Below are 27,893 nucleotides of genomic sequence, written 5' to 3'. Positions count from 1 at the left end.
TATTTGACCCTCAAAATCTTTGTTTCAAAGCAGGGAAAAACATTACACAAATTAGAAATCACCCACAATGTAAATAACCTTTATCCATTATTTATGTCTTGGACTTTACTTTTTTTAAAATATATGTTGACTGTTAAAAAACATATTTATGAAATTATACTAATATGACTGACATACAGACATATTTAAATTTTAATTAAATATACATACATTTAAAAAATTAGTTACATGACTACTAGTGAGTACAAATGGGGAACTAACTCTATTACTTGTGAGGATCAATTACATTTAGTAATATTGCTTTAAAATAAAGGGTAATTGAAACTATGATTAAACCCACCAGTATCACAAAAATAACAGACAAATCGATATTAGTGTTTTCTGTACATTCATTTTGCTAACAAATATGAGGATATAGTCAAGTGGCTGTTGGTTACATAACTAGCCTCAGTGATGCCTGTTTTTGTATTAACAATGCCTGAACTCAACAACAGTGTAACTATACCTTAATATATTGCTTTATTTATTACAAGCTACAAAAGTAACAAGTGTTATATGAGGTAAGACTTTTTTAATCATAAGAAAGATTACAACAAGTTAACATTCATTATTCTTTATTTGCTCAGAAGCAAATCTGATTGCTGAATAACTTGCTCATTTAATTGCATCTGCCAGAAACGAGTAGACATGCACTATTAACAGTAACAGCATGTAACACTGCTAAGTCTTTAATTGATTTACATGAATAGGACTTCCATATAATGATAACTATATCTAACTAGAATAAAATCAGTGAAAACAAAACCAGGATGTCAACACAAGAAGTTTTACAAAGTTGTTAATTTAACACACTGATAATGGAATTTGGAAAAAAAATTATGAAATATGGTAATTATAGCATGTCAATATTACCATGACATTGATATTTCTTATAATACTTGATTTCCATCCTATGAACTATTTCAATCTCTGAAGATATCATCTACTACAAGTAGGTAGGTACTGCATATTTATTGGCACAAAGCTACTAGGCTATCTGTGCCAAACAAGATGTAGTATACTATAATGGTATATGGAAATGAAGGTACAAATATGTAAAATATGTAAAATTAAGACCTGCCAGGAAGATTGAAGCATTAAGTTTCATCTATTATCATCACAAGTTTTCTTGATTAATATTAAATGTTTCACTGTCTTTATTTTTATGGGATTAGAGTAAATATGTTTTTTTACTGACTCATACTTTATCAGTTTATTTAGTTTCAATAATCTTATGAAAATTTATGGGAAGAAATCTACAGAATAGTATTAATCATATTTCTAACTTGTTAAAAGTTTTGTATCACATTAAGTAAATGTTAAATTTTTTGTGTATAACAATTTAGGATTTAAAAGTACCTTAATCTTAAATTATTGTACCTGAAAATGACTCTCATATTAAAGGAGTATAACCTTAAAAAAAATCAAAACATGGAGAATATAGGAAGATCAGCCTCATTTGATTTGTTGAACATAATCCATTAAAAATCAAATAAGTAACTGATCAGATTTCACTAATGGCTAGGTGTATTAGTACAGAAGTGTAATAATATAATTAAACGAGTTAAACAGACCATTACTTTTCATTGCAAGATATATGGAAATGCTTTTTTCCACTTTTATTTACAAGTGTATATACAAACAATACATTCATTAAATTCCTCAAAGAAAAGTTTATGGTCACATTTGTTTCAAGCTGTGTTAAGAAGAAGATTGGTCACTTCTTGAACAAGGCTGTCCCTGTTATCACGAGTTACCTATGGTAAGATAACAGGCATGCATCAATTAAGCAAATGTTTTCCTCTTATAAATCAACAGAAAATTCAGTAACTTTGTAAATAAAAGATAAAACAAATTTATTTTAACTTTAATATTTCAATTTTACATTGCTAACTGTAAGACAACATTAACATCAAAACATATGAAATAAGTGTCAAAACGTAGCTTCTAAAACAGTCTTAATAAAACTGTAGTAGTTCATTTACGTAAACAATTATAAAACAGTACTATTTAGCTAAAACTCATTATCTTTATTATCCTGGCTTGCATAGCACACATTTTAAATAAACTGTCTTATTTCTAAATACATTATGTAAGAAAAATATTTGTATTCAGAATAATGCTTTAAAACAAAACCATTGTCAAATCAAAATGTATTGTTAAACAATGGGTAATAAAACATTATAATACTGTATTTTAATTTATAAAGCACATTTAGACAGAATTTAATTATTTAAGCTCAGTTTATCTTTAAACAGTATTTTACTACTTAACTACACTTACTTAACAAGTATCTTGTGAATACATACTGTAATTATAGTGACATCTTTCCTGTTCCTGAGCTCCTCAACTAATGGTAGAGGCTTTCCTTTGGCCACAGGAATGGTAGCCAAAATAGATACACCACTAAGGTTAAAACTAGCTCGTACAGACTGTTTAAAGCATTCACTGAACATCTCCATTTTTCCAATTTCATCCAGAATTATGAACCTACAACCTTGTTGCTATAAACAGATGTAACAGAAGTTACTCAAAAGTAAAAGTGTCTGTATTACAAATGGACAGTTAGTGACATTTGCTCATTGCTTTGTCACTGTACTCATTAATGGATTACAAATTATTAATAAATGAGTACTTGCATACCCCTATAACCAACAAAAAGTCAGCAGTTCAAAATTAGTGACAGTGGCACAACCTCTTCTCTAGATCCATACCTGTTTCTAATACATTAAATAATATGGTTCACAAATAAAATTAGAATCACAACAAAATATTAAAATAAAAGCAAATTTAAATTTATATAACACTATACTTTCACTATACTTACTATAGTCAGCATTTTAAACTGAGTAAGTATGAATAAATATTCTTTAAACATTTAAGTAGCCAGAGTGGAAGTGAATGCTGCCAGCCAGTTGCCTTCTTTTTGATTTATAACATTTTCATGACATTAAATTATTATTGCAATAATTCAAAAATAGTACTAATCAGAACCACAATCTTTGGTTAAATTATGCACACCTGCAATAGTTTTATTGTCTTGAAAGTTTTATATCTTCTACAATAATTCCTGTACACAGAATTCAAAAATATCATTTTTCTCCATGATGTACAGATTTTTCACACAAAAAAATTACATTACTTTTACAAAAGTGAATAATTTTAAGTGAAATCAAGTCATATTTTGTTATTCTTAAAATCCTGACAGCCACTGGCTATAGATTTCTCTGAACCAACTGTACTGTGAGAGTCTTATCAATCATTCTAGGACCCACCACAAATATATAAACAGTTAACAGATCACATGATGTGCCATGTTTGAATCAGATTTGTTTGTCTTTGCACTTTGACATTATTTTTCTTTTTTATATTATTTATTTGTTGCTATGGCAACATTAAGTTGCCAAATGACCAAAACATATTCTGTTATATTTGTGGTAAATTTGTTGTGAAGAAACAATGGCTAAACATTACAGAATTCATCAAAAAAGCATATTATGTGTATTCTGGAATAAAACTTGGGTATCTAGATAAATCATGAGCTCTGCACAAAGTTTACATTTGTGTTGAAGAGTTGAGCCAATGGGCTAAAGGTAAGAAGTCTTTGCCTTTTAGAATTCTAATTGTCTGGCATGAGCCTCGAAACCACATAGATGACTTTATTTTTTCTCATGTAACATGCAAGACTACAACATTTGAAATAAAAATGAAATTTCTTATGCAAATCCTCAACCTGCTACAAAATCTATTGCTCATGGACCTGATGTACTTATACCTACTCCACCAGAGATTTTTGATATAGTTTCACATTATTCTGAATCTGATGTCAAGAGAAATGATAATATAAATTGTTCTCAAATGGTAATGTCTGGAAAATTTTTATCAAGACATCAGAGAAGTGTAGAGGAAGTATCAGGAAAGGTGGAACAATGTATGATGGCTGATTACTGCTCATCATTGAAATGAGATGCTCCAGATGCAGTACACAAAAGAAAAACCACAACACATAGTTTTGAGACAAAAAGACACAGATTTCCTAAAAAGAATCAGGATGAATGAGAATGCAATTTGTTTGACATCAATGTTCTTCCCTTTTCTTAAACTTGTTTGCATTTTTATTAACAAACGTAATAATAAAAAGTGTTCATTGTGGTAAACAAAATAATAATTTGATCTAAGTACGTTCTTTCTTCTTAATTTGTAAAAAGTATTCATATGATAGAAAAAAATTAATATTATTTTAGAAATCTGCATAGCAGAATTATGAAAAATTTGTTATTAAAACCGAAACCAATTTTTATGAAGTGTAAATTTGTAGGCATGTGTTATCAACATGCCAAGCTCCAGCCTGTATGTGTCTCTGTATGTATGTATTTTTTGCTTCAATAAACCAAATTGTTATATTTGTGGGAAAGTTATATTACATATACTAAATATATTACAAGCCCTACTGGGCAGAAAATATTTTTTATAAGTTCTAGATTTAGTTATAATACATATAATGTTATTTGTGTATTACCTTGTATTTGTTGTAAGCAAATATATGTTTGAGAAACAAAAAATTTACACTTGTTAAAAATTTACACAAATTTCATGTTGAAATTGCAAATAATAACCTATTAACTGTTAACAAACACATTAGTAAGTGTACTATGGAAAAAAATACTCTACTTTAGAACAAGCATTGACAAATATTTTCAGATCTAGGAGCAAGACCTAAAATTCAAGAGTTAGATGTACCTAATCTAACTTCACATCTGTTTCTACCAAAAAATGGAGGCTACACTAATGCCTTGATTATATGTACCTTTGTTATCCTCAATCCTCTATTATCTGCAGTTTTCTCTTTTCCCCATAACTTTTCAAAACAATTGTACCATAACAAATCTAGACAATAAATTACATATTTCAAAGAAATTGTGCTCAGTAAATGCAGTGCAAATTCAGATGTTGCATGATACCTGGGATTTTCACATGCAGGATGTGGAGTGCGTTCCAATTAAAGTCAGCCAGCTCAAGCCTAGCCTTGTCTATTTTACTTTTTGCTGTTAAGACAGGAATACAAAATATTCGTACCTTGGTTACCTTTATTTGATTAGTGATTTAAAGTCTTAGTATACAAAAATACATAAATTAAACAGTAAGAATTTTTAGAGATTTCCCTCAATTTTAGTTGTTGTCTGATGTTCTACACTGCACAGTAAATGTTTTTTAACCACAAATACATTTTTAGGTTGTGAGGGGAAATCTTTCAGTATGCATTGTCCTCTTTCCTACAGATAATTGGTATCTTCAGTTTGTTTCAACAAATGCCTTTTTTTGTAAGAATTTCAAAACACAGACTTACATTTGATTTATTTTTCATAGTCATTGACAGGGTGTGAATGCACTTTCATGTAGACTGCAGATAAAAAAAAGTGTTAAAACTAAAGAGCTATTTATGCACATGTTAGCAGATAAATTACACTAGAAGAGGAACACACAATCAAAAGACAAAGTATTATAGAAAGAAAAGTGAAATGGGACTTGTGTAACTCATGAAATTGAGAAAAATCAAGAATGGCTGACTGACTGTTACTTGGATTTTATGATTATAGTGACTTTTATAAACAGTTCCTGATAATGTGAATAAATGACAATAAAAAGATTAAAATGGAAAACAAGGAAATTAATATACTGAAAAAATTTAGTTAAACAGTGGGATAGCTAATAAGATACACTAGTCCCTGGATTATCTTCCCTTTCTATTATTCATAATTTTTTGCTTTCCCCAGACCAGCACATATAATCGAAGCCACAGTGTATACTTTCCCAGCAACAAAAGCATGCCAGTGATCACGATATCAATGACCACTTGATAGTATTGCCTAAACTGCCTTTGGTCCCACCTGAGTATAAAAATGCACATTAATTGGTTGAACTGAGAAAAAAAGAAAAAAAAAATGGCAAAAGATTAGTAATGTGTTGTACAGCTGAAGAATTTCATTACTGAGAAAACATGAAGTGTTGAATCCATCTTAAAAATCCTAAAAACAGTTTGATTTAGGGCTTAAAAAAATGTGAAAATAGTTCTAGACTTCTTCCAAGAGTCCAGAATTGTTCTAGATTCGAGTTCTATTTAGCACAGACAAAATGGGAGAAAATACTAGACATCATGATGAAAGTTTTTAGTTGTCACAGTAATTTGGTACCCAGGATTTGCTGAGGTCTGCTTCAGAACTGTTTGTTTCCAAGTATTTCCATTTTTAGCATTCTTCTCAAAATGATAAGATAATTTTACTAATAAATTTAAAACTACATTTAAATTTTACATAGTTTTGCATACTGAAGAAGTTTGAAAGCTTTAAAGTAAAAAAAACAACAAAGATTTATATTATTAAGTAGGCCTCGTTCGAGAAAGCTTTATTATAAAAATTTGAGAGTATCCTTGATGATAAAAAAACAGTATATTATTATACGTACATGCGGTTTTTATTTATTTCTTTTTAATTTAAAGTAATATATATAATTAAAGTCATTTTCTTATTGTTTCATTTATGTGTGTATGTACACACACACACACGCACACAGGCTAGATCTGGGCAGATTAATAATTTACAAATGTGCATACATGCACAAATATTATGACAATAAGATGGGCCTTAAACTTCAAGTTACCATATAATTTTCACTTCAAATTTTAAACAAAAAATATAGTGCTTTTTAATTATTTGTAACTACACTGTAAATTAAAAAAATACAGAATTTAATCTCAAGTACTATTCAAAAATTAATTTCGTTGATTAAGTACCTTATCATAAAAACATATATACTATATGAAGTGTGTGAGTTTATGTGTTGGAGCATAATTTAGGATTAAAATATGGCAAATTTAAAAGTTGGATGTTTGTTATCTACATATTTTTATGTTAACATTTCTTTGACAGAGGTTTCTTTACTTACTCCAGATTGTAGAGCTGGAAGGGCCAATTTCTCAAAGGATGACAACTCCACAATATATTGGCCAACCTTTGGGCCTTTTACAACTGAATCTCGGACAAATTCACTAAAAAAGAATTACATAAAAAATATTAAACAAGGAAAAATTCTTTAAATATTGTATTAATATTATGATGTCTTAGACTTGTATGCTATGCTCACAGATTACCAAAATTAAGTAGGAACTTGACACTGTAAACTCTTCACTGGAGGAAAGACAGATATACAACCTACAACTGACTAATATAAAACCAAGTAAGACCATTTTGTTTCTACAGGGTGTTCGGAAAGTCACTGTGCAGTTTTGTAACCATATGTTATTCAGTCTGTTTCAAGCCAGCAACTGATAGCAGTGTTTAGAAACAAAATAAGAAGGATCCAAGCCTGTATTGATGCCAACAGGGGTCACTTTCAACATTGTTTATAATTGTCATTCATATTTAACTCCTGTATTCTATATTGAAACATGTCTGTTAATAAATATAAGTGCACAGTGACTTTCCAAACACCCTGTATATAAATAATAACTCTTTCTGTATGAAAAAGGTCAATTTGATACACCTTCAAAATGTGTAAAACTATACTTATAATAACTCTGAAGTTATAATTTTCTTATACTAAAAACATATTTCTGATAGGTACTTAACTCTACTCACAACATTAGCTACTCTCATCCAGTGCTACCACCAATATGTAAACAAATTTCTTTACATATACCACAAGTATACTGCTCCCCACTATTAAAATCAAATGATTCCCACATGTGTCTCTTGCAAATCATCATGCATCACTTCTCCACCAATAAGAGCACGATATACTCATGTAATGCATGCCACTCTTTCTATACACCTCTCCCAAACTATCACTTCAAATTCTGACAGATGTAAACACCCAAGGAAAATGGAGAGAAAGGATGGGAAATGTGAGAGGAGGTATGTTCCTCTTGTAAATACATTTTCAGGAAACTAACAACTTCTCAACAAATCAACTATAATCCTACAATGAATACAAGGGAATAGCAGAAGTAACCCCTGAAAGCTTAAAATAGAGATACCACTGGAAATGAGAGGTTAAAGAGGGAAAACACTATTTCTGAACCAAGTATACTCTTTGCCTGTATGAGAAATGCATAGGAGAGAACTCTGGCAGAGTAGCAAAATGTATATGCAACTCAAGCCTACATTGTATAAAAATGGGTAAATCAATGGATGTCCCTCTACATGTAGAGTGGCTAGGGTGCAATGGACCATACTTGGTAAGTCAACTACATCCAAAACCTATGTTGCTGGAAAGTGATATCCATGAAGGGGTAACCTTGGGGGTGGACTAGTAGCTCCATCAACAAAAAAATTGACCATCCCCCTTACCTCCACTGTAACCCACAACACACAAAGACTACGATCACATGTGAAGAATTATGGTGACTGCTTCTATTCTAAGTCTAAAATGCAGCCACAGAATACCAACATCTAACAGGTGGTAGGACGATGGTTCCCAATTAGAGAGGTGAATTGCAATTTGACATCTAATTCCTTTGTGACTGTATAACACATATTGGAAAATATCACGTTATCTACACAAAACGTACACCACTGCTCTACTCTGCACTGAATAGTTATAGCCATCTCTATGTGGAACCCTTTTATGAGGATGCCTCCAAGGTCGACCACCCCAATAACTTGGAACTGGGAAGCGGTAAGGATTCCCATATTTCACTAGAAGAAAGGGGTGAGAATGACGTGTAAAATACAGAAGAATGCCATCATCATCACCTGAGACAATGCAATGGATGACAATGAAACACTATTTTAAAAAGCAGATCATACCAATTTAAATATTCAATATAAGGCATGGCAGAAATAGGAAACTATCCATTTCTGTTTTACTCATGCAGTAGATGGATGGTACAGTTTGAAATAGGCAAATTTAAGAAGCAAGTGTTTCTTGAGGTTATTCACCTAAAAGTGATCTTGTTGAACACTCCATCTAAGCAGTGAGCTTTGCAAAGTCATGGAAATAAAAACACAAATCAAAATGGCTGTACATTACAGTTTTCTAATTAAAAAATACCTGATCAGGCACCGTTTGCCACAGAGAGGGATCTATATAAATAATAAATGAAAAAAAGGGCCCTTAAAAGGAAATGAAACTTGGAACATAAACCTATGAAATCAAAGTCACACTGAAACGCGGAAGAACAACCACAGGTAAAAAATGAAAACCTGACATAGATAAACATAGTAGACGTAGTCCAAATGCATGACTGTAGGATTTCCTCTAATGGCTCATGAAAACAAGAAGTGAGGAAAAGGGTGAGGTGTCAAATCTGATGACAAGACACCCTGAACAAATTTCAGTAGAAAGAAAACTAATGGTCTTTGGGTGGAAGGAAAGATCTGGATAAAGGAGAAGAGAGGTATGGTGATAAAACATACATAAAAGGTAAATGGCAAACAAATCAGACTTTTAACATCTAAGGCTAAGAGAAAAATAAAATATGCTTTAAGAGAAAATAGAAACATGGAGCACAATATATGTTCAAATGGAAATTATGCAAAAGAATGGAAAACCACATTAATATCTCAATCTGAATGACTAGGCTGTCTAGGAGAGGGATGACTAATCAAGAAAGAAATCATTAACATGGCTAAGAGAGAGGAAGCAAAACTCAATTATATTGGAAAAATGAGTGGAATAAGATAAAGTAGCCCTATAACTCGAGAGTGAGTGGTTCCCAATCAAAATACCTAGGTGAAAACTCAGTCACAGTAGGTCAGTCAGTGGGAAATCCCTAAATTAACAATCAACTGTGGTAGACCTTCCTTTGTGCTGATACACCTCTATCAAAGAAGGATGTATGGAACAAGCCAAAAGGAAATTTACTCCATAAGAGAAATCTGTCCTTCTTGCCAAGGATATGAAAAAAACCAGGCATTAGGATGAATGGCTGGATGTATAACTAGTGATCAAGGTTGACAAAGAAAGGAAACAGTATGGAAAAGTTGCTATTGTTGCAATTCTGGTGATCATGATTGAGCTGGCCAGTAAGAAGTGACCAGAATAACTCAACTCTGAGTGGCATGGATGAGAGAGAGCACCCAATGAAGTAATCAGATAGGATAATAAAGATTAAGAAATTTTTGGGATCAATCCTGGCTGAAGACATTGACAATAGCCAGAACCCAAAGAGATGAATCTTTGAACAGAAGTACATCCAGACAAGAGGAAGTAGAACACCCACCACAGTATGGGCTTTGTTTAATTACCAAAGATTATCCATGAGGGTGTGAGCAAAGGTAATGCAAACTGCCAAGGGATCCTGACCAAGGTTCAATTCATCTTGAAGATCCCATCAACGGGGTCTCAGGTGTGCACAACCAAAGGAGACCAGAGATGTTGTTGAAGACCACATCCTTCAAAGCAATGGAACCTCACAAGTAGAAAGTGAGGGTTTGATTTGTTTTGAATTTTGCACAAAGCTACACAAGGACTATCTGCACTAGCCTTTCCTAATTTAGCAGTGTAAAACTAGAGGGAAGGCAGCTAGTCTTCACCACCCACCACCATCACTTAGGCTACTCTTTTACGAACAAATAGTGGGATTGACCATAACATTATAATGCCCCCATGGCTGAAAGGGCAAGCATGTTTGATGCGACTGGGATCCAAACCAGCGCCCCTCAGATTACAAGTCGAGTGTCTTAATCACCCGGCCATGCCAGGCCCTTTTGGTAAGGATAGCTACTACAAAGTAGAAAGTCTGCTGTAATAATTTTGGCACGTAAGTATGATTAATAAAAGTTGGAGGATCAATAAAGGTATTTTTTGGCTTGGTAAGGATGGCAATTACAAATTTGGATGTCTGTTGTGTTGTTTTATGTACCATCTTTTGTATAAGAAATAATATCACATTTTAATTAAAATATCTGGTGGATGATGCAAAGTATGGCATGAAAGAATAGGTATTGTAAACACTCTAGTAATATGTGTGCTTGTTTTGAATAGTGGCAAAGATATCTAAAAAAACATATGGATTTGTAAAGATGGAGGTCCATGATTCTACATTCCAAAGTGAGGGAGCTGAAAAGTGGCAAACAGAAAATTCCATGGAATGAAGTCATAGTGGAGATGTCAAATCCAACTAAGATAAGTGTAATAAAAAACAAGTATAAATGGACAAGATATTGAATAGGACAGAGAAAGGACTTCTCTAATTTGATTAACCAGAACATCTAAGCAGCCACTTGAAGGGGTTGACAAGCACGGCTGGCTGACTCCAGTTTCGAATGAGCCAGAAGAAGCCAGTCTTTCATATAATGGTTGAACTGTAACCCAAGAGCATGAAGACGACAAACAAAATCTCTGACCACCCAACAGAAAACATAAGGAGTGAAATCAAGCCCAAAACCAAAGATAATAACAAGATCAAATTGAGATAAGGATGTGTAGCATCCATAAGCCTGGAGAAAATTATTATTATAGGGTAAGAAATGGCTCCTTAGTAAAATGGAGCAGTTGAATGAAACATTAGCAGGTCTCCAGTTCCAGGTTTTATGGGAACAAAGAGTCTGAAATATAAACTTGGGAAAGTATGTAGAATAGGTTTGATAGAATGCTGAGATAGTATGTCCTGAATCACTGCCAACAGACACTGGCTAGTCATTGGAGGTGGAGGGAAGGTAATGGGCAAAGGAGATGCAGAAAGTGAGAAAAGAACAGAATCATGAATCCTTCCAATTAAACTTGAAGAACCATATGACTGTTAACAAAGGGATGCTATGGATGAAGAAAGTCAACAATTTAAATCCAACAGATACTGTGAGCAGTGTGATATGCATTGCCAAAGAAGTGTCAGGTAAGGTTTGAGAAGGGGAATGGACAACAAGACTGGAAAGGATAAACTTTTTGTACTGATAGAACTCATGACTCCAAGAACTCGCAGACTGTGTCAAATATGCAACACCAATAAATGGGACCATACTTAAATCATGAAGGTAAGATGCCAGTAAACACGTGCAGGTAAAGGTCACATCTGCCTTTGCATACCTGGTTTCTCTGTTGTTGGGATCTTATAAGTCAGATGGAGAAAATGTATACTTTGTACTTCCTTACTACATCACCAACCTTCACATATATATTATAGTATTTATCTAACATCCACCTCCTTTCTGAGATTCTTCACCAGAAAGCTCCTCAGGATTTTGGTGAAGAACCTCAGAAAGGAGAGAGATAGTCAATTTACTGCCAGGGCCTGAGCTCTTGAGACATGACCAAACAACAACTAAATACGAAGGTCCTGAACACAAAGCAAAAACTCCAGAGCTGGGCAAAAAGAAATCTTGTAAGATGGAATCTTCCTGTCAGGGAAAAAACAAAGGTGTCTGAATGAATCATAAGAAAACCAAATGAGACAGATGGTGATGGCAGGGCTGCATGTAGCTACCATCTTAATGACATATAAACAGAGGAATCAAGTTCCAGGAGACCAGATGCTAGAAAGGGGAGAGATGTCCAGAGGAGTAGCACCCCAATAGAATAGAAACAGTGAAAAGGTGTGGTCACAGGATTTATTAGTGTCAGACACACAGTGTAATATGTGATACATTCACCATAGATGTGAAAACCCAGAAATGTAAGTTGAAGGAGCCTACAGGCTAACTGCTGAGCTCAGTCTCCAAACAAATGTCAGTCTGGGTAAGGTCAGAGAAGCGAACATCTGGGGTTGTGTGGGACCAAGTGAGCCACCATGATTGTGAGAGGTTGAAAACAAGTCATTGTATCTCTGGACACACCTGCACTGACAGGCATGAAATTACTGAAAGAGATGTGTGTGGGTATACCCAAGAGGAACTAGAAACTTAAGGAAGTCAGAAAATACAGAGTGGCTGGTCGAAACTGAAATGGAGAGCCAAATCAGCCAGCACAAATGATATGGCTCATGAGAAAGAAGGGAGTTGCAGTAGTGGTAGCCAAACTGGAAGGTGCATGCAGAGGCCTATGTCCACAGAGTAGTGGTATAACTGACCTCAAGAATGTAACCTCTGATGAAAAACCCATTGGACCCAATGAAAAAAAGCATGAGGCCATAGTCAACTTGCATGAAAGGACTGAGAACCAAGTGTTCAACCATAAAAATCAAAGGAAGCAAAAAGTATGTAGACAAATTGGGATGTGTAGAAAGTGTACAGTCCCAAAAATTGGTCATCCATTACTTGGGAGAGTATCCATTGAATAGTGAGAAACTTCTTTTCAGAAACCAATGAAAGACCAATGTTGGGTTAAGTGAGACAAAGCAGTATTTGGTCGACAATGTCCCATCTTTATGTGAAAAACAAAAATATTAAAATAAGACCCCAATGTAGAGTTAAAGAATTTTCTCATAGCATTTGAGGCAAAGGTGAAGGGGAAAGGTGTAGGAAAAAAACCCTGAAAAAGCACCTGAGGAATTTAATGTTGTAGCAAATAGAGTACACCAGTGGATAAAGAACAGAATTCCTACAGGGTTGAAACTCAGCAGAAGCTCCAGAAATAAATTTCCTCCAAAACCTATGACAGCCAACTTACAAGGCAGGAGGGTTATAGATAGTAACAAAAAGCCAAGAAGCAGAAGAGAAGGTGACTGTATATGATGAGATACCTGATGGAATACCACTGGTCCTTAAAGGAAGAATCCAAAGTGAGAAGAGATGACTGCCAGGGCTGCATAAGCTCAAGATACCAATGTATAAGATATACCCTCACAATCACATCACAAAGGAAAGATGTAAGATAGGTCCTGGAGAGGAGATTGTGGGAAGTAACTAGAAACCTAGGTTACTAAGACAGAACTAAAGAAAATTAAAGACAATGTGGAAAACAGGTATGTGTTAGTTGCTCCAGTAAAGCTAATAAGAATGTGATAGAAAGATTTTAAATGGATGTGAAGCATGAGAAAGAACAAACATTTTAAGTTAGAGACGAAAACAAATACTAGAGAAAAGGAAAAAGATTCCTAAGTTAAAAAAAAAAAATTCTGGTGAATGAGGCTAAAGCAACAAGGAAGTCTGAGATTCAACAATAACATAATTGAAAAGAAAAAAAGAAATACAGAAGACATATATACTATAATGGAACTCTAGTTTACATGATACTGGAAAAACTGTTTTATTACATGATGTGCAACCCACAACTTTGAGAAATTTTCATCCTATGTGTATGTAGATTTGCAACAGAGGTTATGATTTTACTGCTTCACCTCTATTTCCCATCACAGAGAATTTTATTTTTCTCCACTGTCCGGATGCAGATATGATGTCACAAATACATCACATAGATCAAATGCACTGGTGCCAACTATATAAATATAACTACTATCTGTTGTATGTCCATGTAAATAATTCACAGGATGTGGATGGATTTTCACCAAAATTGGTATGGAGATGCATTAGGTCCATGGGGAAATACACACAAATTTTCAATTGTGCAAGTTTTTTTTTTTTACCACTACTTTGCTCATGTTGACGGATCTTCACCAAATTTGGCATGAACATTTGTTGGGTCCATGAGGTGATACATACAAAGTTGCAGTTTAACATTTTGTGTTTTGCTGTTTTATGGGCCTTTGGGTTTGTTTGTTTTTTAAATTACATATAAAGGAAACAGCTTTTCATGTCCTAAGATAACCTTTCATTAATCATGAATTTACATAACTTCTGTCCACGGTACAGGTACCCCAGCTAATTTGTATAAAATAAGCAGTGAAGTATGAAAGTGGGACTACCTGATTCATGTTGGGAAAAAGGAACAACAAACAAATGTAGGCATGAAAACAATTCTAGCAAAACATAAGATGGGGTATGCACAACTGAAGTAACGTATGCAAAAATTTGAAAATCCAGCATGTGAGATCAGAATAGAGCCTGCCATGTTGTACACAATAGCAGTTATATCACAAACTATTTGTGTCTTCAGTTGCCATAAAATTATTTTGTTACATCTGTGAAGGACTATCAAAAACCTTGGGAGATACCAGATATTGAGAATATCAATATATAATCAAATTAATCCATGAAATTAATGTTGTGGTGGTTCATTTTATTTTAAGCAAGTAATAAAATCAGCCAAGTATTTTATTAGCACAGACTTAATAATGACCTTGAAGAAATCTGTACATTGGATTAAACAATAGGATGAGTCCTAACAGTGGCAAATCATTTATCTGAAAAGATAAAAAAAAGATAATTTAAATAATAATTTTAACCAATAATATTAAAATTCAATATTGTTCTTTCATATCATCAAAAAATTGTAATGAAAGATTAAAGTAATAAGTAAAAAAATAATAAAAAAAAAAATTTGGAGACCAGCAGTTTAGAGGAAAGAATGAGCCTATGTTCCAATGCTAGTGATCAGGGAGTTTACTGCACATCAAGGATGTATAATTATTCTACTGGAGGAGAGCTACAGTCTAATGATGGTTACATCATAGACTAGCACAATAGATATTTACATGTGTAGGGGCAGGAGATTTGATGAAAGCTTATGACATGCCTAGGAAATTACACAGTAGTAAGTGCTAAGTAATACCTCTTGATGGTGCTGAGTAGTATTTTTGAATTAAAACTTAGATAACACAAAAATTTGATTTATAAACTGTTTTTATCCAAAATTCATTGACACAGATTGATAATAAGGTTGCTTGATTAAATTTTAAATATAATGCTGTAAAATATCATAAACACACACACTTGACCCCTATAAGAAATGTCAGTAAACTTCTCCACTTCTAATTCTTCTGATGATGATTTAGTTTAATTCCTACTGCCATACTACAAGACCAAATTCTTTGTTTATTCTTGTTTTAATAGATGCCAAAGATGCAAATAACTGACACTGTTACTTAAGTAAAGAAGCACATAATGCTAATATAATAATAGTTAGGCAAACAATGATTTATAGGCATATGTAAGAACTTTGTTGATGGTTAAACATATGTTTCAACAGAAAATATATTTTAAGGTGTGTTCTTTTAATATTTACTTTAAAATTGGGAAATTAACTCATATATAATATTGTAATTTGAATTATACTCTACAATTTGATCCTAATCTTATTAACATAAATTCATAAAATAGTAGTTCAATAAAATTTTAAATTCAAGCCAACAAATGCGATGACATGGTCTTTGACCCACAACCCATTGCAAAAGGGTTAATACTGTTTCTGAGCTATAAGTTCAACAATATTACTTAGTAGCAGATATCTGTAAAACATTAACTGTCAAATTAGTATCTTTAATGCAACAGTATTTCTTTAAATACAATATTTGTAAAATAATGCAAATGAAATGTAATAACAGACACCAAAATGTGCAAGTCAACTTGTATTTAGGTTGTACTTTATATTTCTAAAATCTTAACTAATGTAAGGCCTAAGTTTGATAAAGAAATAGGTTAATGCTGTGTTGTGTATGTTTTATACCTGATCTCAGTTCTGAATGAACTATACTGTACTTAATATTATCTATTAATAAGCTTATAATGTTATTCTAGAACCTAACATTAGATCTTTTTGAAAATTCAAACTTTAATGTTATTGTACTAAATGGTTAATAACCACTTTTTTTTTAAATTATTCCTTCATATTCATTACTTGAGCTTTTCAGCTCTGAGACAAGCAGACAGGCACACATACTGTTTTTCTGGGTAAAATTTTTACTGCATGTTTATAAGAAGTATTGACAGCAGAATTATAGTATGACAAGATTTAAGTGTCTGAGATTAGCATTAATTTGTATTATTCTAGTAATTCTGTATTTAAAGGAAAGTAATACAACAATAGAGACACTAATCCAAGTGCAAATGTCTTGTGGATCTCTGCCAGCCTATCAGTATTATAATAATACTCAGTTCTTGTCTGTCATGATAATACATGCACATTACAATCTAAATATGCATATGCATGCCATTTCCATAACACACACACACACACAAACAAGCATATTATTATATAGATACTGTATATCTAATTATAAAATTAATTTCTATCTTACCTGACTCTGGCTAATGGCCCTCTTTCTCCATCTAAACATACCACATCGAAACCAATTCTCCTACCTCCTTGCCTCACTTCTTCAGTGTAAAAACCTTGAGGCATTACACCAGATGTTTTCAAATTTTCACATACCCTCTGTACTACAGTTGTCTTTCCAATTCCTTAGACAAAATGAAAAATGCATAAAAGTTAAAATAATACAAACATTTAAAAAGTACATAATGTATTTCAAAGTACAATCAGTTTAACAATAGAACTTTCTCTACAAAATTACTCTTAGTATTATTTACTGACATATACTGAAACCAAATAAATTAAGTGAGATTTAAAAACATAAAATCAAGTCAGAGCCTTCCAACCTACTACATTTACTCACATTTTACCCAAACTCCCAAAAATAAACATCAACCCACATCTGTATACTTAAAGAAAATGAATAAGACAACAGGACACCATTAATTTCCATCAGGACTACTCCTTCAATTTTTTCTGATACTAAAATCTTATTATGGAAATTCTTCTCTGCATCATTTCTAGCATTTCAAATCCTTCATACAATAAAATTAATCCCTTATTTTACATACTAATTCATTAGTAATATACATAAAGCTATTACTTTTACTTAAGCTAACATTTTTCAGATTTTTATTGGTTTCATGCTTTTATCAATACTTGTCTAGAGCACTAATGCTCTCCACATATAAAAGATAACTTTAGTTACAATACCCATTCTCAAAGTTCTTACCAATTTATTACAATTTTCAATGTTCTTCCCAATTTGAAAAATGCTTTCTTAGCAGCATCAGCCTCACAAATAACTTTACAAAATCAGAAAATTTGAAAAATTTAAAAGTCAGGAATTTCACATCAATGACATAGTAATAAATAAATAATAATGGACCTAGAAATAAACCCTTCAGACTTCACTAGTAACATTCTACTAATCAGAATAATGCCTATCAACAATATCTACTTTATATCATTAACGCAATGTTTTAACTTTTTCACCAATATCATAAGTAAGCACATCAAATTAGTTTGGCATGTTTCTTCACAGACTTTTTATTTGAAATTCAAGAGGTACAATATTAAAAGATGTCTGCTTATCTAAATCAGTAGGTGAAAAGAATTTGCAATATAAACAATTTCTAAAACTATATTGAAAGTTATTTTATTAAATTTTATGCTAGTTTCAATATATTTTTTAATATAACTTTTCTTAGTAGATTCCCAACATCATGCTTAAGTTGTATGAACCTGTTACGTGGATTCAATTTTAGAAGAGGGCATATAGTTTATTATACAATTTAGGCTATTTTCTATATGTAAGATAACAGTACAAAGACAAGCTTTTAGAACATTACATGGCTATCACAAGAAACAGGATTTACAAAAACAGGCTAGAAAGTTTTAGATTTGTTTTCTCTTGACAGCTCAAAAACTACTGGGCCTGATTCAAGCATTTAAAATGGACTTGGTTAAACAGTTTGCAAGGTAAAATGGAGAGGCTGATTGGATGGCATTTTATGGCACAAAGCAACTAGACTAAATGGAATAAATCAGAATGGAAAGATTGGAAGTAAAGTTTAAACTTTGGAAGTCCAAATCCAAACTTATTTCTTGAAAAGATTATTTCTGTATTACAAGCTACAGATCAGGTGGTACGTACTATTAGTCATTACTGTAATGGGTACCCAACCAATTCAGTCATTTTGCCAAATATCTCATTTGGCCTACAAATTTTGCCAAATAGATGGAAGTTATACTTTTCCTATACTGAAAATGTATTTCATATAGGTATTTCCCTTTTCTCATCCAGTGCTATCTCCTATATGCAAGTTTTTTCTTTATACATTACAAACCTTCCCCTCTCCCACTCCTAAAATTAAATTATTCCATCATGTCTCTCAGGTGATGCAAATGACTCCCTCTATACATCCTTACCAAAATATCACTTTGAGGTATGGCAGTAGATGTAAAAACCTGAAGAAAATGGGAATCAAGGGTGGGATGTGTCAAAGATGTTAATACCTATCAGAAATACATTTTCAACACAGGATAATTATAACTTCTGATATGGTATTTCCATCTTCTTACAAGATCAGACAGAATTCCACACTGATTAGATGACAGAACTGGTGCAAGGTAATGACAGAAGTACTTCCCTGAAAGCATCCGAAACAAACAAGCAACAAAGTTGAAAATGGTAAACTGTTGTTGTACTGATACAACTTATGATTCCAAAGACTCAGAAATAATGTTAAAGACATACTGCCTCATAAGATAAGATTACATCTTGACCTACAAAGTCTCAAGAACAGCTAAAAGCACATGTAAAGACAGAGCAAAAGATAAAAAACAAACTAATGTGGAGAAAAAAAGGAAGAGGATGTCACCAGGAATCCCCCTCAGGATTTCAGTAAAGAGCCTCAAATAGGAGATGGATGGTAGAAATATACCATAAAAAAATTGTGAACTCAAGACAAAGGTGGGAAAATTCAGCATGAGTCAGACATACAAGCAAATTCGACCTAACAACTGCTGGTCCAGAAAAGGGCAATATATACAATAACATGCAAGAGCCAACTGATTTGAAGCCCATTAAGTAATTTTTAGGCAAATTGGTTAGCATGTACCCACATATCTGGGCAGGAGGAAAAAAAACCAAATAAGAATGAGAAAATTGGTCATGTAGTAAGAATAGATAATGTTTCTAGAAAATAAGGTGAAAAGATAAAACCTCACATACCTGAGAAACAAAATCCAAAATGACCATATAAGGCCTAAATGGCTCTTCAGACAGGGCACGGGAAGGCATGGCAAAATTAAGATGAAGAGAGAAAATAGGTGATCATAGTCCTTGTCTACCTGAACAGGCTCAACTTATTTGCAAGGAAGTAATGCAAGATCCGGAGACAGAGGTTGACACATGTATTGTTAAATCTTCCAGTGAATAAACAAAGATAAATCCCCCAGCGGGTCATCTGCACCTGAGACACAGCACTAGTTGCAGGTGTGACATCTATGTGGTTACATGAACTTTGGAATTCGTAATGCGAAAGACTCAACCGATAATTGAAAGTATATATAACAATGTGACTACAATAAACTTGGTTTAAAGTGAAGTTAAGAAACAATTTTAATAGAAACTAGAAATGAAATAAATGAATACCACCTCCTGAGCTTACTAAAGCTGAAAATGAAACTTGAAACAAACAAAAGGACACATCCAAGCACAATCGCTGCCAAATGAGAAGTAATAGTTCAGTAGAGGAGTACAGAGGGAATTATATGCATCATGTATATCCCACTCCTGTTGGTGATGAAATGACATATGATGATTTGCATAAGACACATGTTGGAAATATTTGATTTTATTAGGAGGGAGCAGAAGAACTGTGGCAAGTATGAAGAAAAACTTAGCATACAGAGGGCAACACCAACAATAACACCTGACAGAAGTATAGTAGAAAGTTCTGAGTAACAAACTAGGTTACAAATAATAATTTAATAATTAGCTATGTTAATATAAAACAGTATAACACAAGTTTAATTTTTGTTAAAAAAAGATTACAAAAATTATCAAACTAGGTTGACATAATTTGTGTTTGTGCATAAGTATTTAAATTTAATATTGTTTAAAACATGATCTTATTCTCTTATTATCTCATTAAACTTGAATTAAAATAATTTTAGTATTGTAAGTGAATATTACTTTTCTAAAAAGTCATTTTAAACTTTATCAGTGTAAATGTGTCAATTTTAATTGGTTATTTATTAAATAGTCATCAGCAACCTCAGTTTTTCTAAAAGAACTCAATATTCACTTCACATATTTTAATGTTAAACACTTTTTTTTATTAAAACACCTATCAAGGAGAGTTATCAAAATATTTCATTAGATCTAAGTACTTTTGATTTACATTATTGTACATCTTCACCAATATCAGTATATCTAACGAAGTATATAACTTTCTGAAGGCTCACTGAAATATACAAAGTTTCTTATTACAATGTTCCTCACACACTCAGTTGCATTTTCCACTCATATATACTTGTTTGGTTCATAAAATTAAAAATTTTGTGATTGTGATGCAAGAACAGTTTCTGCTTAACATTTTATGAAACTAACCTGGTTTCTATTTGCCTCATAAATGTTGCCAGCTTTCACTACTGGCTCAGCTAATATGAAAATATGAGTCTCTTCAGTTTCCAACCTAATAACAGATGGTACTGTTACTTTAAAATTTGTAGAAGTAAACTGAAATTGCATTAGTGATAGTAGCTTACTTATTACAACTGGGACGATGCAATAGAATTGGGAGAGTTCAAGAGTGGGTTTGATGAATACTTGGGAAGATACAGCTGAATAGAGGAAGATGAATATTTGATAATATGAATGGGATAGCCATGTTAAGCCAAAAGACCACTTGTTATCCATCAAATGTTATATTACATCATACAATTAATCATATGCATCACTGCAGATATTTTACTGCTGAAATTCTAAAATGAGCTTAGTGTTTCCTACTTAAGTATGGAAGCACTTTATGCTAATGCAATAATAAATTGGCAAACAACTCATAAGCACATTAGAAACTATGTAGAGAATAAGTGTTGATGTTAATAATGAGGAATCATCTCTGTCACTTCCACTTTCCCTATCCTCAACCACACTTATGTTGATTATTATGTTCATATGTACACACATTTTCCACTGTTGTTGAGCTGAATTTTTTCTTGAGTTTAAATACAAATTATGCCAACTAATAGCCACTAGAGTTAATAAAGTAATATTATTTTCACAGCAAAACAAAATGACTGATACCATGTGAGATTTTTGTTGTAAAGTACTAAACATACCTACATGTGAATTATTGTGAATAAGTTAATCAGATATTTTGTCAATAATTAATAACTATCTTGTTTAAATTGTAATCTTGTCACTGATAGCTAATAAAAGAACAGATGAAAATTAAAGACTGATACGTGAGATGCTTGTAAACATAAAGTACAGATTAAGAGACAGATAAGCTAAAATTGAAAATTCATTTAAATGTTTTCCTTTGAAATTATGAAATTAAATCTTACTTGAAATGGCCTTTGATTCATGATCTGTGAAAATAGGATTGACGGAATGATGGGAGTAGCATCTCTGAGGGATGACAATTATGAGATGGTTGAGTTATCTAATTTTTTCCTCTAAATTTTGCAAATGCAATTTTAAGCAATATTCATCCTGAACAACTGTGCTTGATGGTGAGATCAAACAAGATAATCAGGGTTAATTCAGAGCTTGTTATGTTTTAAAAATATAATACAGCTCCTGCAACAGATATCTCTCCAAGGGTTTTAGAAGAGTTTAAGGATTGGCTGTACGAATCATTTGCAATACATTTTTCAAGTAATTGACTAGTGAACTGGTGTCAGAGGTCACCAGTGAAGCCACATTTGGAATATTGTGATCAGTCTTGGATTCCTTACTTTAGGAAGGAATTTGAATTGTTCATAGAATCTCAGATAACAGCTACTAGTACAATATGTTGAATGGAAAAGTTGTCACACAAGGACAGGTTAAGATCTCTGAAATTGTTACGGAGGTTTTTTTTATGATTTTTCAGGAATCTAAAAGTACTGAAGTGTAATCTTTTTTCATACTTATTGGTAAGAATGATATGATTAGAAAATGTGTGTAAATTTTAACAAGCAAGAAATCATAGTTAGACAGTCTTTCAAACATGCTATTTTCAAATATAGTAAATAGTAAACTGAACCGTGTTTGAAAGAATGCTTGATAAATATTTGAATGATGAGATAGCTTCAAATTTGTTCTAGTTTAGTAGATGAAATTGCCTAGATGGACAAACAAAACCCTTGCTTTTAAATATTAAATATCATGTTCCTTAAATTTACCGAAGAGCTTGTTTACTACAGGTTTGCTTGTAATGTGTTAGTATGATTTAAAAATGTAGTTTGTATGCATTTAAAATCTCATCTCAAAAACACATGTAGCACAAAAGTTTTCTGAATAAAATAAAATTGCCACTTTGTTACAAATATTTGAGTTACGGTGAAGAAAGAAATGCTTAATATTTTGAAATATTTGTTAAAACATTTAAAGATTAGTTTCGTTAGGTGAAAGATACAAATGACAATAAAAAATGTTCACAACTTTTATGTTGTTATATTGCACACAACTTCTTCATTCTTAAACATTCATGAACTTTCTATATATTGCACAACCATCACGATTAGCAGTTCTTTCTAGCATGAAATAAATTATAACTTTGAATATATACTTCACAATGCTAACAGATGATATACTCTAAGCCTGATATTTTTTCCTCATTCTATTATTTGAACATCCATGAATTATGCTCAAATTTTAAAAAGTATTAAAATCTGTATTTTTAGCTAGTTTATATTATTTATTAGTACTAAATATTATTGTACTAATCCAATAAATATGTAAAATTAGTTAACAGTATTAAATTACTAAATATTCCTAGCTGTAATGAGGATGTTGGGAAAAATACAAACTGACTTGACTCAACTAGTAAATTTTGTAAATATTCAGTAAACGACCTTATAACTTCAATCACACATTTAATACATATGAGAATCCACTTAATTTATCAAGAGCATTGATGACTGAGTGCTCTGTTGATAGTACTAGTGTACTAGTAAAGCCAGTAGAATCTGAGGGTGTAGTTTATAGAGATGTCAAGTACACGTCAAAAATTTTCAGTTTTGTTTGAAGTTCTGCCTGCCACACTTATCAAAATCTGATTCGTAGCAATGGAAGTCTGCAGACATATCCCTGTGCCACTGGGAGGCACAAGTCAAAAGAGGCAATAATCTTTCTATTCAAAATAGTCACGCCAAACTGGAATATTTAGTTTTAGTTTACATAATTTATCTATGATATTGCATTGATTTACTTGTAGTGAAAACTTTTTAAAGAACAATACGTTTCAAGAAGTAAATACAAGCATGGATTTAAATATTTCTTCAAGAATGATCACACAATACTAGCTTTACTAAGTATTAATGAACTTGTAATTTTTCTGAATCTCAAGATGGCTGGTATGGGTGTTAACACTTTTATTAATACAGCAGATAACAACTTTTCGACCTTCTTAGGTCATTTTCAGGTTGTAACTTTTCTCTTTAAGTTAAACATTACTCAGTAGTTTTACTTCGTATCAGTATCATTATCACGTAGTAACAGTAGTAGTACTGTTAACTTGTGCGATTTCGAAAGGTGGACCTTTCTTCTCCTTAGTACTAGTATTAACGACGGTAGTCTCATTTATATCACACAATAAACTTTAATTCACACGTAACAATCATTAGTAACCACACAAAATAAAACATATACCTGGATTGCCAGTTAAAAGAACATGCCTTGCCGCCATTTTTGTTCTCTAGCAGCCGATATTAGAAGTTGGAACGATTTGTTTAAATAAAATTGTTACACAAATATATACTAAACAGTCGTATGTTTGTAGATAAGTACAAATCTACATGACAGGCAACTTGCGATGTGACCAACACTTCAGATTTTTAGCTGTACCGTTTGTAGTTGTTATAAAAAAGTTCATAAAATCGTCTTGTAAACATTCGTTTTGTTTTTTTGTTTCTGAATTTCGTGCAAAGCTACACGAGGACTATCTGCGTTAACCGTCCCTAATTTAGCAGTATAAGACTAGAGGGAAGGCAGCTAGTCATCACCACTCACCGCCAACTCTTGGGCTACTCTTTTGCCAACGAATAGTGGAATTGATTGTACATTATAACATCCCCACGGCTGAAAGGACGAGCATGTTTGGCGCGACAGGGATGCGAACCCGCGACCTTCAGATTACGAGTCGCACGCCTTAACACGCTTGGCCATTGCGGGCCTTGTAAGCATTCAAGAAAAAAAAAAAAAAAAGATTAAATACCACTATAGTGTTAATAATGTATCGAATTTAAACACTCTAACGTGCTAACTCCTGTATACCTAAGCTGTTATGTTGAATAATTGGCCCTTTATGTACTATATGTGTATTAATTTCACACCTATGTACCTACATTATTGTGTAAATAATGTAATGGATTTAAACACTGTAATGTTTCAACTCTTGCATACGTGGATGTCATATTGCGTCATTAATTTGTTTGAAATAAATAGGGTAGTACTTCTGTAACACCCTAAATCTAGTATCCCTTCAGCAACTTCAAGACACATAATTTCATGTAGAAAAGTTTCAATAACCCCTGAAATAAATGACCTCGTAATGAAATAAACAATACTTCTCAATGTTTTAAACTTGTCCAGTTTTCTCACATGTAATGAGTCAATTATTACATAACCTTTGTTCAATCTTGTTCATAATCCTTTTATTTTAACAGAAACGTCTTGTTTGGTAAAATTCCATGTTTGATTGTTCCATTAAATGTTTGTTTGTTTTTAGAATTTCGCGTAAAGCTACCTGCGGTAGCCGTCTATAATTTAGTAGTGTAAGACAGCTAGTCATCACCACCCACCGCCAACTCTTGGGCTACTCTTTTACCAACTATTAGTGAGATTGACCATAACATATAACATCCCCACAGCTGAAAATGCGAGCATGTTTGGTGTGACGGGGATTCGAACCCTCAACCCTCAGATTCTGAATCAAGCGCCCTAATTACCTGGCCATGCCTACTGTTAAATTAATATGTCACTTTATTATACGAAAATAATTATAAAATATGCTTGAAACTTAATTTATAACGCAAAATCAACAGATTACTGTAGCAACTTGTACAAGGCTGAAGTAGAAAACTCTGAAGTGGAAGGAAAACAAGTGATAAATATTTTTATTATATATGTGATGTGCAACAATAGGATTCAATCCATCTCGGAATAGTACTGCTCTTTCTAGTAGTTAAGTGATCGCGTACAAAACTCGCACAGACAGTTATGAATCACTGCTAGTATTATCATTTCTAAATCGTTAAACCAATATTAACATGGAGCAAGGAAGTGATAACGTTTCCTAAGTCGATGTTGATGTTCATTGTTTGTTTAACAACACGTCCTGTTACCCACCACTTCTCCCGGGAAACTGTTATGGTTGTGGATGATTTTAATTTTCAATATTGCATTTATTACAAAAATGTTGTTCTTAATTTGGCTATTTTACGATCGTGTAGCCCATGAGAACATCTAGCTAATTAACCATGTAATCGCAGTAGCCATGCACATGTTAAGACGTTAAGATTTTCGTCAATTTAAAAATTGTAATACTTGTGTTCAAATTTATATGAGCTCCTATTATGCTTTTCATTTACAGCATCATCATGTAGTAGAATACACAAACTAGAATGCAAATATTCTGCTATGTGTTAAAATTAATGTTTGTTTGATATAGAAAAAAATTAAGGCTGGCACGAATAATGAAGTCCAGATGTATTTTTATAACCATGACTTCACCCTACTTAATATTCGTAGAAATTCGATTATGAAAAGCGGCAGTCAATTATTTTTTATTGTAATAGAAGTGCGATCTATAATCACTTTATCTCTCAACCAGAAAATTAATTAAATCATGTTGTTGTGTAATTTATTTATTAGTTAGTATTCTAAAACAGTAACTTTACATGTTCTCACAAGTTAGAAATTATAGATAAATATAATCAGGAATCAACCATTCTCTCAACCTTATTATGAAATGACACAAGTCCACATTTTTAGAGCTATCAATACGAATTTGTATCAAAGGTTGCCTTGTAGATAGTATTGCAGTATTCCTTTATAGACACAGTTATCAACGGTGTCTTGCTTTTCTGTTGCAACACTCACAAAATTTTTACTGAAAAAAGTCCAATATTTTCAAGTTTCTTTTTTATTGTTTTATCTTTGAAACTTACGACTTTTTATTTATGTATTTTATTGGTTAAATTTGAAATATATCATTTTTGTAGAAATTTCAACTGTTTTATTTATTGTTCAGCTATAAAAATATTACTCAGTTATGATTGGTGATATCGGTGTGGTCGTTTCCGGGATCCAAATTTTGGACGTATTCATCGTAAGCTGTTGTTGTTTTGAATTAAGCACAAAGTTACTCAATGGGCTATCTGTGCTCTGCCCACCACCAGTATCGAAACCCAGTTTTTAGCGTTGTAAGTCCACAGACATACCGCTGAGCCACTGGTGGGCTGCATCATACGTACAATTACAATAAGATTACAAAAATTTAAGTTATAAAGGTTAGTTTCAAAAGATTTTAGAAACAAAATTTATTTTATTAGAAAAAGAAATATTTGTAGGTTGAATATTAACTTGATTAATATTTTTTTTAGAAAGAATCATACGACTAAGAGAAAGCACTTCAGTTTATATGGATAACTTTTCACTTTCTGTTTTTAGCTTCAGTAAATACAATAACAATTACTATTGAACGATCCCAATAATGGAGAAAAGGTTGTCGTATCAAAATAGTATATATCGTTTTAGAGTCAGAAGAGTAGCAGTAATCACCTCCTCTCGTACTTTGGTTTGAATTTCGCGCAAAGTTACACCATAGCTATCTGCACTAGCTGTCTCAAAGTTCGCACTGTAAGAGTAGAGGGAAGGCAGCTAGTCATCATTATCTACCGCCAACTCTTGAGCTACTCTTTTACAAACGAACAGTTTGACTGCCCATGAAATTATAACGCCTTAACGGCTGAATGGGTAAGCATGTTTGATATGACGAAAATTTGAACACGAGACCCTAAGGTTACAAGTCCATTGCTCTAACTGTTTGAGACACCACATGTTTTTAACTTGCTGACGAAAGTGATTTGACCAAGTTTCGGAACGAGTTAAA

At 32.5% G+C, this 27,893-nt stretch overlaps 1 protein-coding gene across 2 annotated transcripts; it reads right to left on the bottom strand.

Annotated features, from left to right (window-relative positions):
* Positions 1-1,619: 1,619 nt before the first annotated feature.
* LOC143222890 (cancer-related nucleoside-triphosphatase-like) lies at positions 1,620-24,588 on the bottom strand. 2 transcript variants are annotated; one of them, XM_076450035.1, is made up of 5 exons: positions 24,431-24,588; positions 17,048-17,210; positions 6,982-7,084; positions 2,323-2,543; positions 1,620-1,796 (listed from the first exon to the last, which is right to left on the bottom strand). In XM_076450035.1, exons 1-5 carry the CDS (start codon positions 24,465-24,467, stop codon positions 1,793-1,795), a joined length of 528 nt encoding a protein of 175 aa, XP_076306150.1. In that variant the 5' UTR covers positions 24,468-24,588; the 3' UTR covers positions 1,620-1,792. The 2 variants fall into 2 exon arrangements, with proteins under 2 accessions (XP_076306150.1, XP_076306149.1); XM_076450034.1 differs by having other exon boundaries at positions 2,349-2,543.
* Positions 24,589-27,893: the final 3,305 nt, after the last annotated feature.

Source organism: Tachypleus tridentatus, chromosome 8 (assembly GCF_004210375.1).
Source record: "Tachypleus tridentatus isolate NWPU-2018 chromosome 8, ASM421037v1, whole genome shotgun sequence".
Classification (NCBI taxonomy): domain Eukaryota; kingdom Metazoa; phylum Arthropoda; class Merostomata; order Xiphosura; family Limulidae; genus Tachypleus; species Tachypleus tridentatus.
This window is presented reverse-complemented; position numbering and strand designations above follow the sequence as displayed.

Excerpts from the sequence above, each read along its gene's own strand:
- LOC143222890 (XM_076450034.1), bottom strand. The coding sequence starts at position 24,467 with ATGGCGGCAAGGCATGTTCTTTTAACTGGCAATCCAG. Across the intron at positions 17,211-24,430 it reads TCTTTTAACTGGCAATCCAG|GAATTGGAAAGACAACTGTA; the intron begins GTATATGTTTTA and ends ATTTTGTCTAAG. Across the intron at positions 7,085-17,047 it reads GGGCCATTAGCCAGAGTCAG|TGAATTTGTCCGAGATTCAG; the intron begins GTAAGATAGAAA and ends ATTCTTTTTTAG.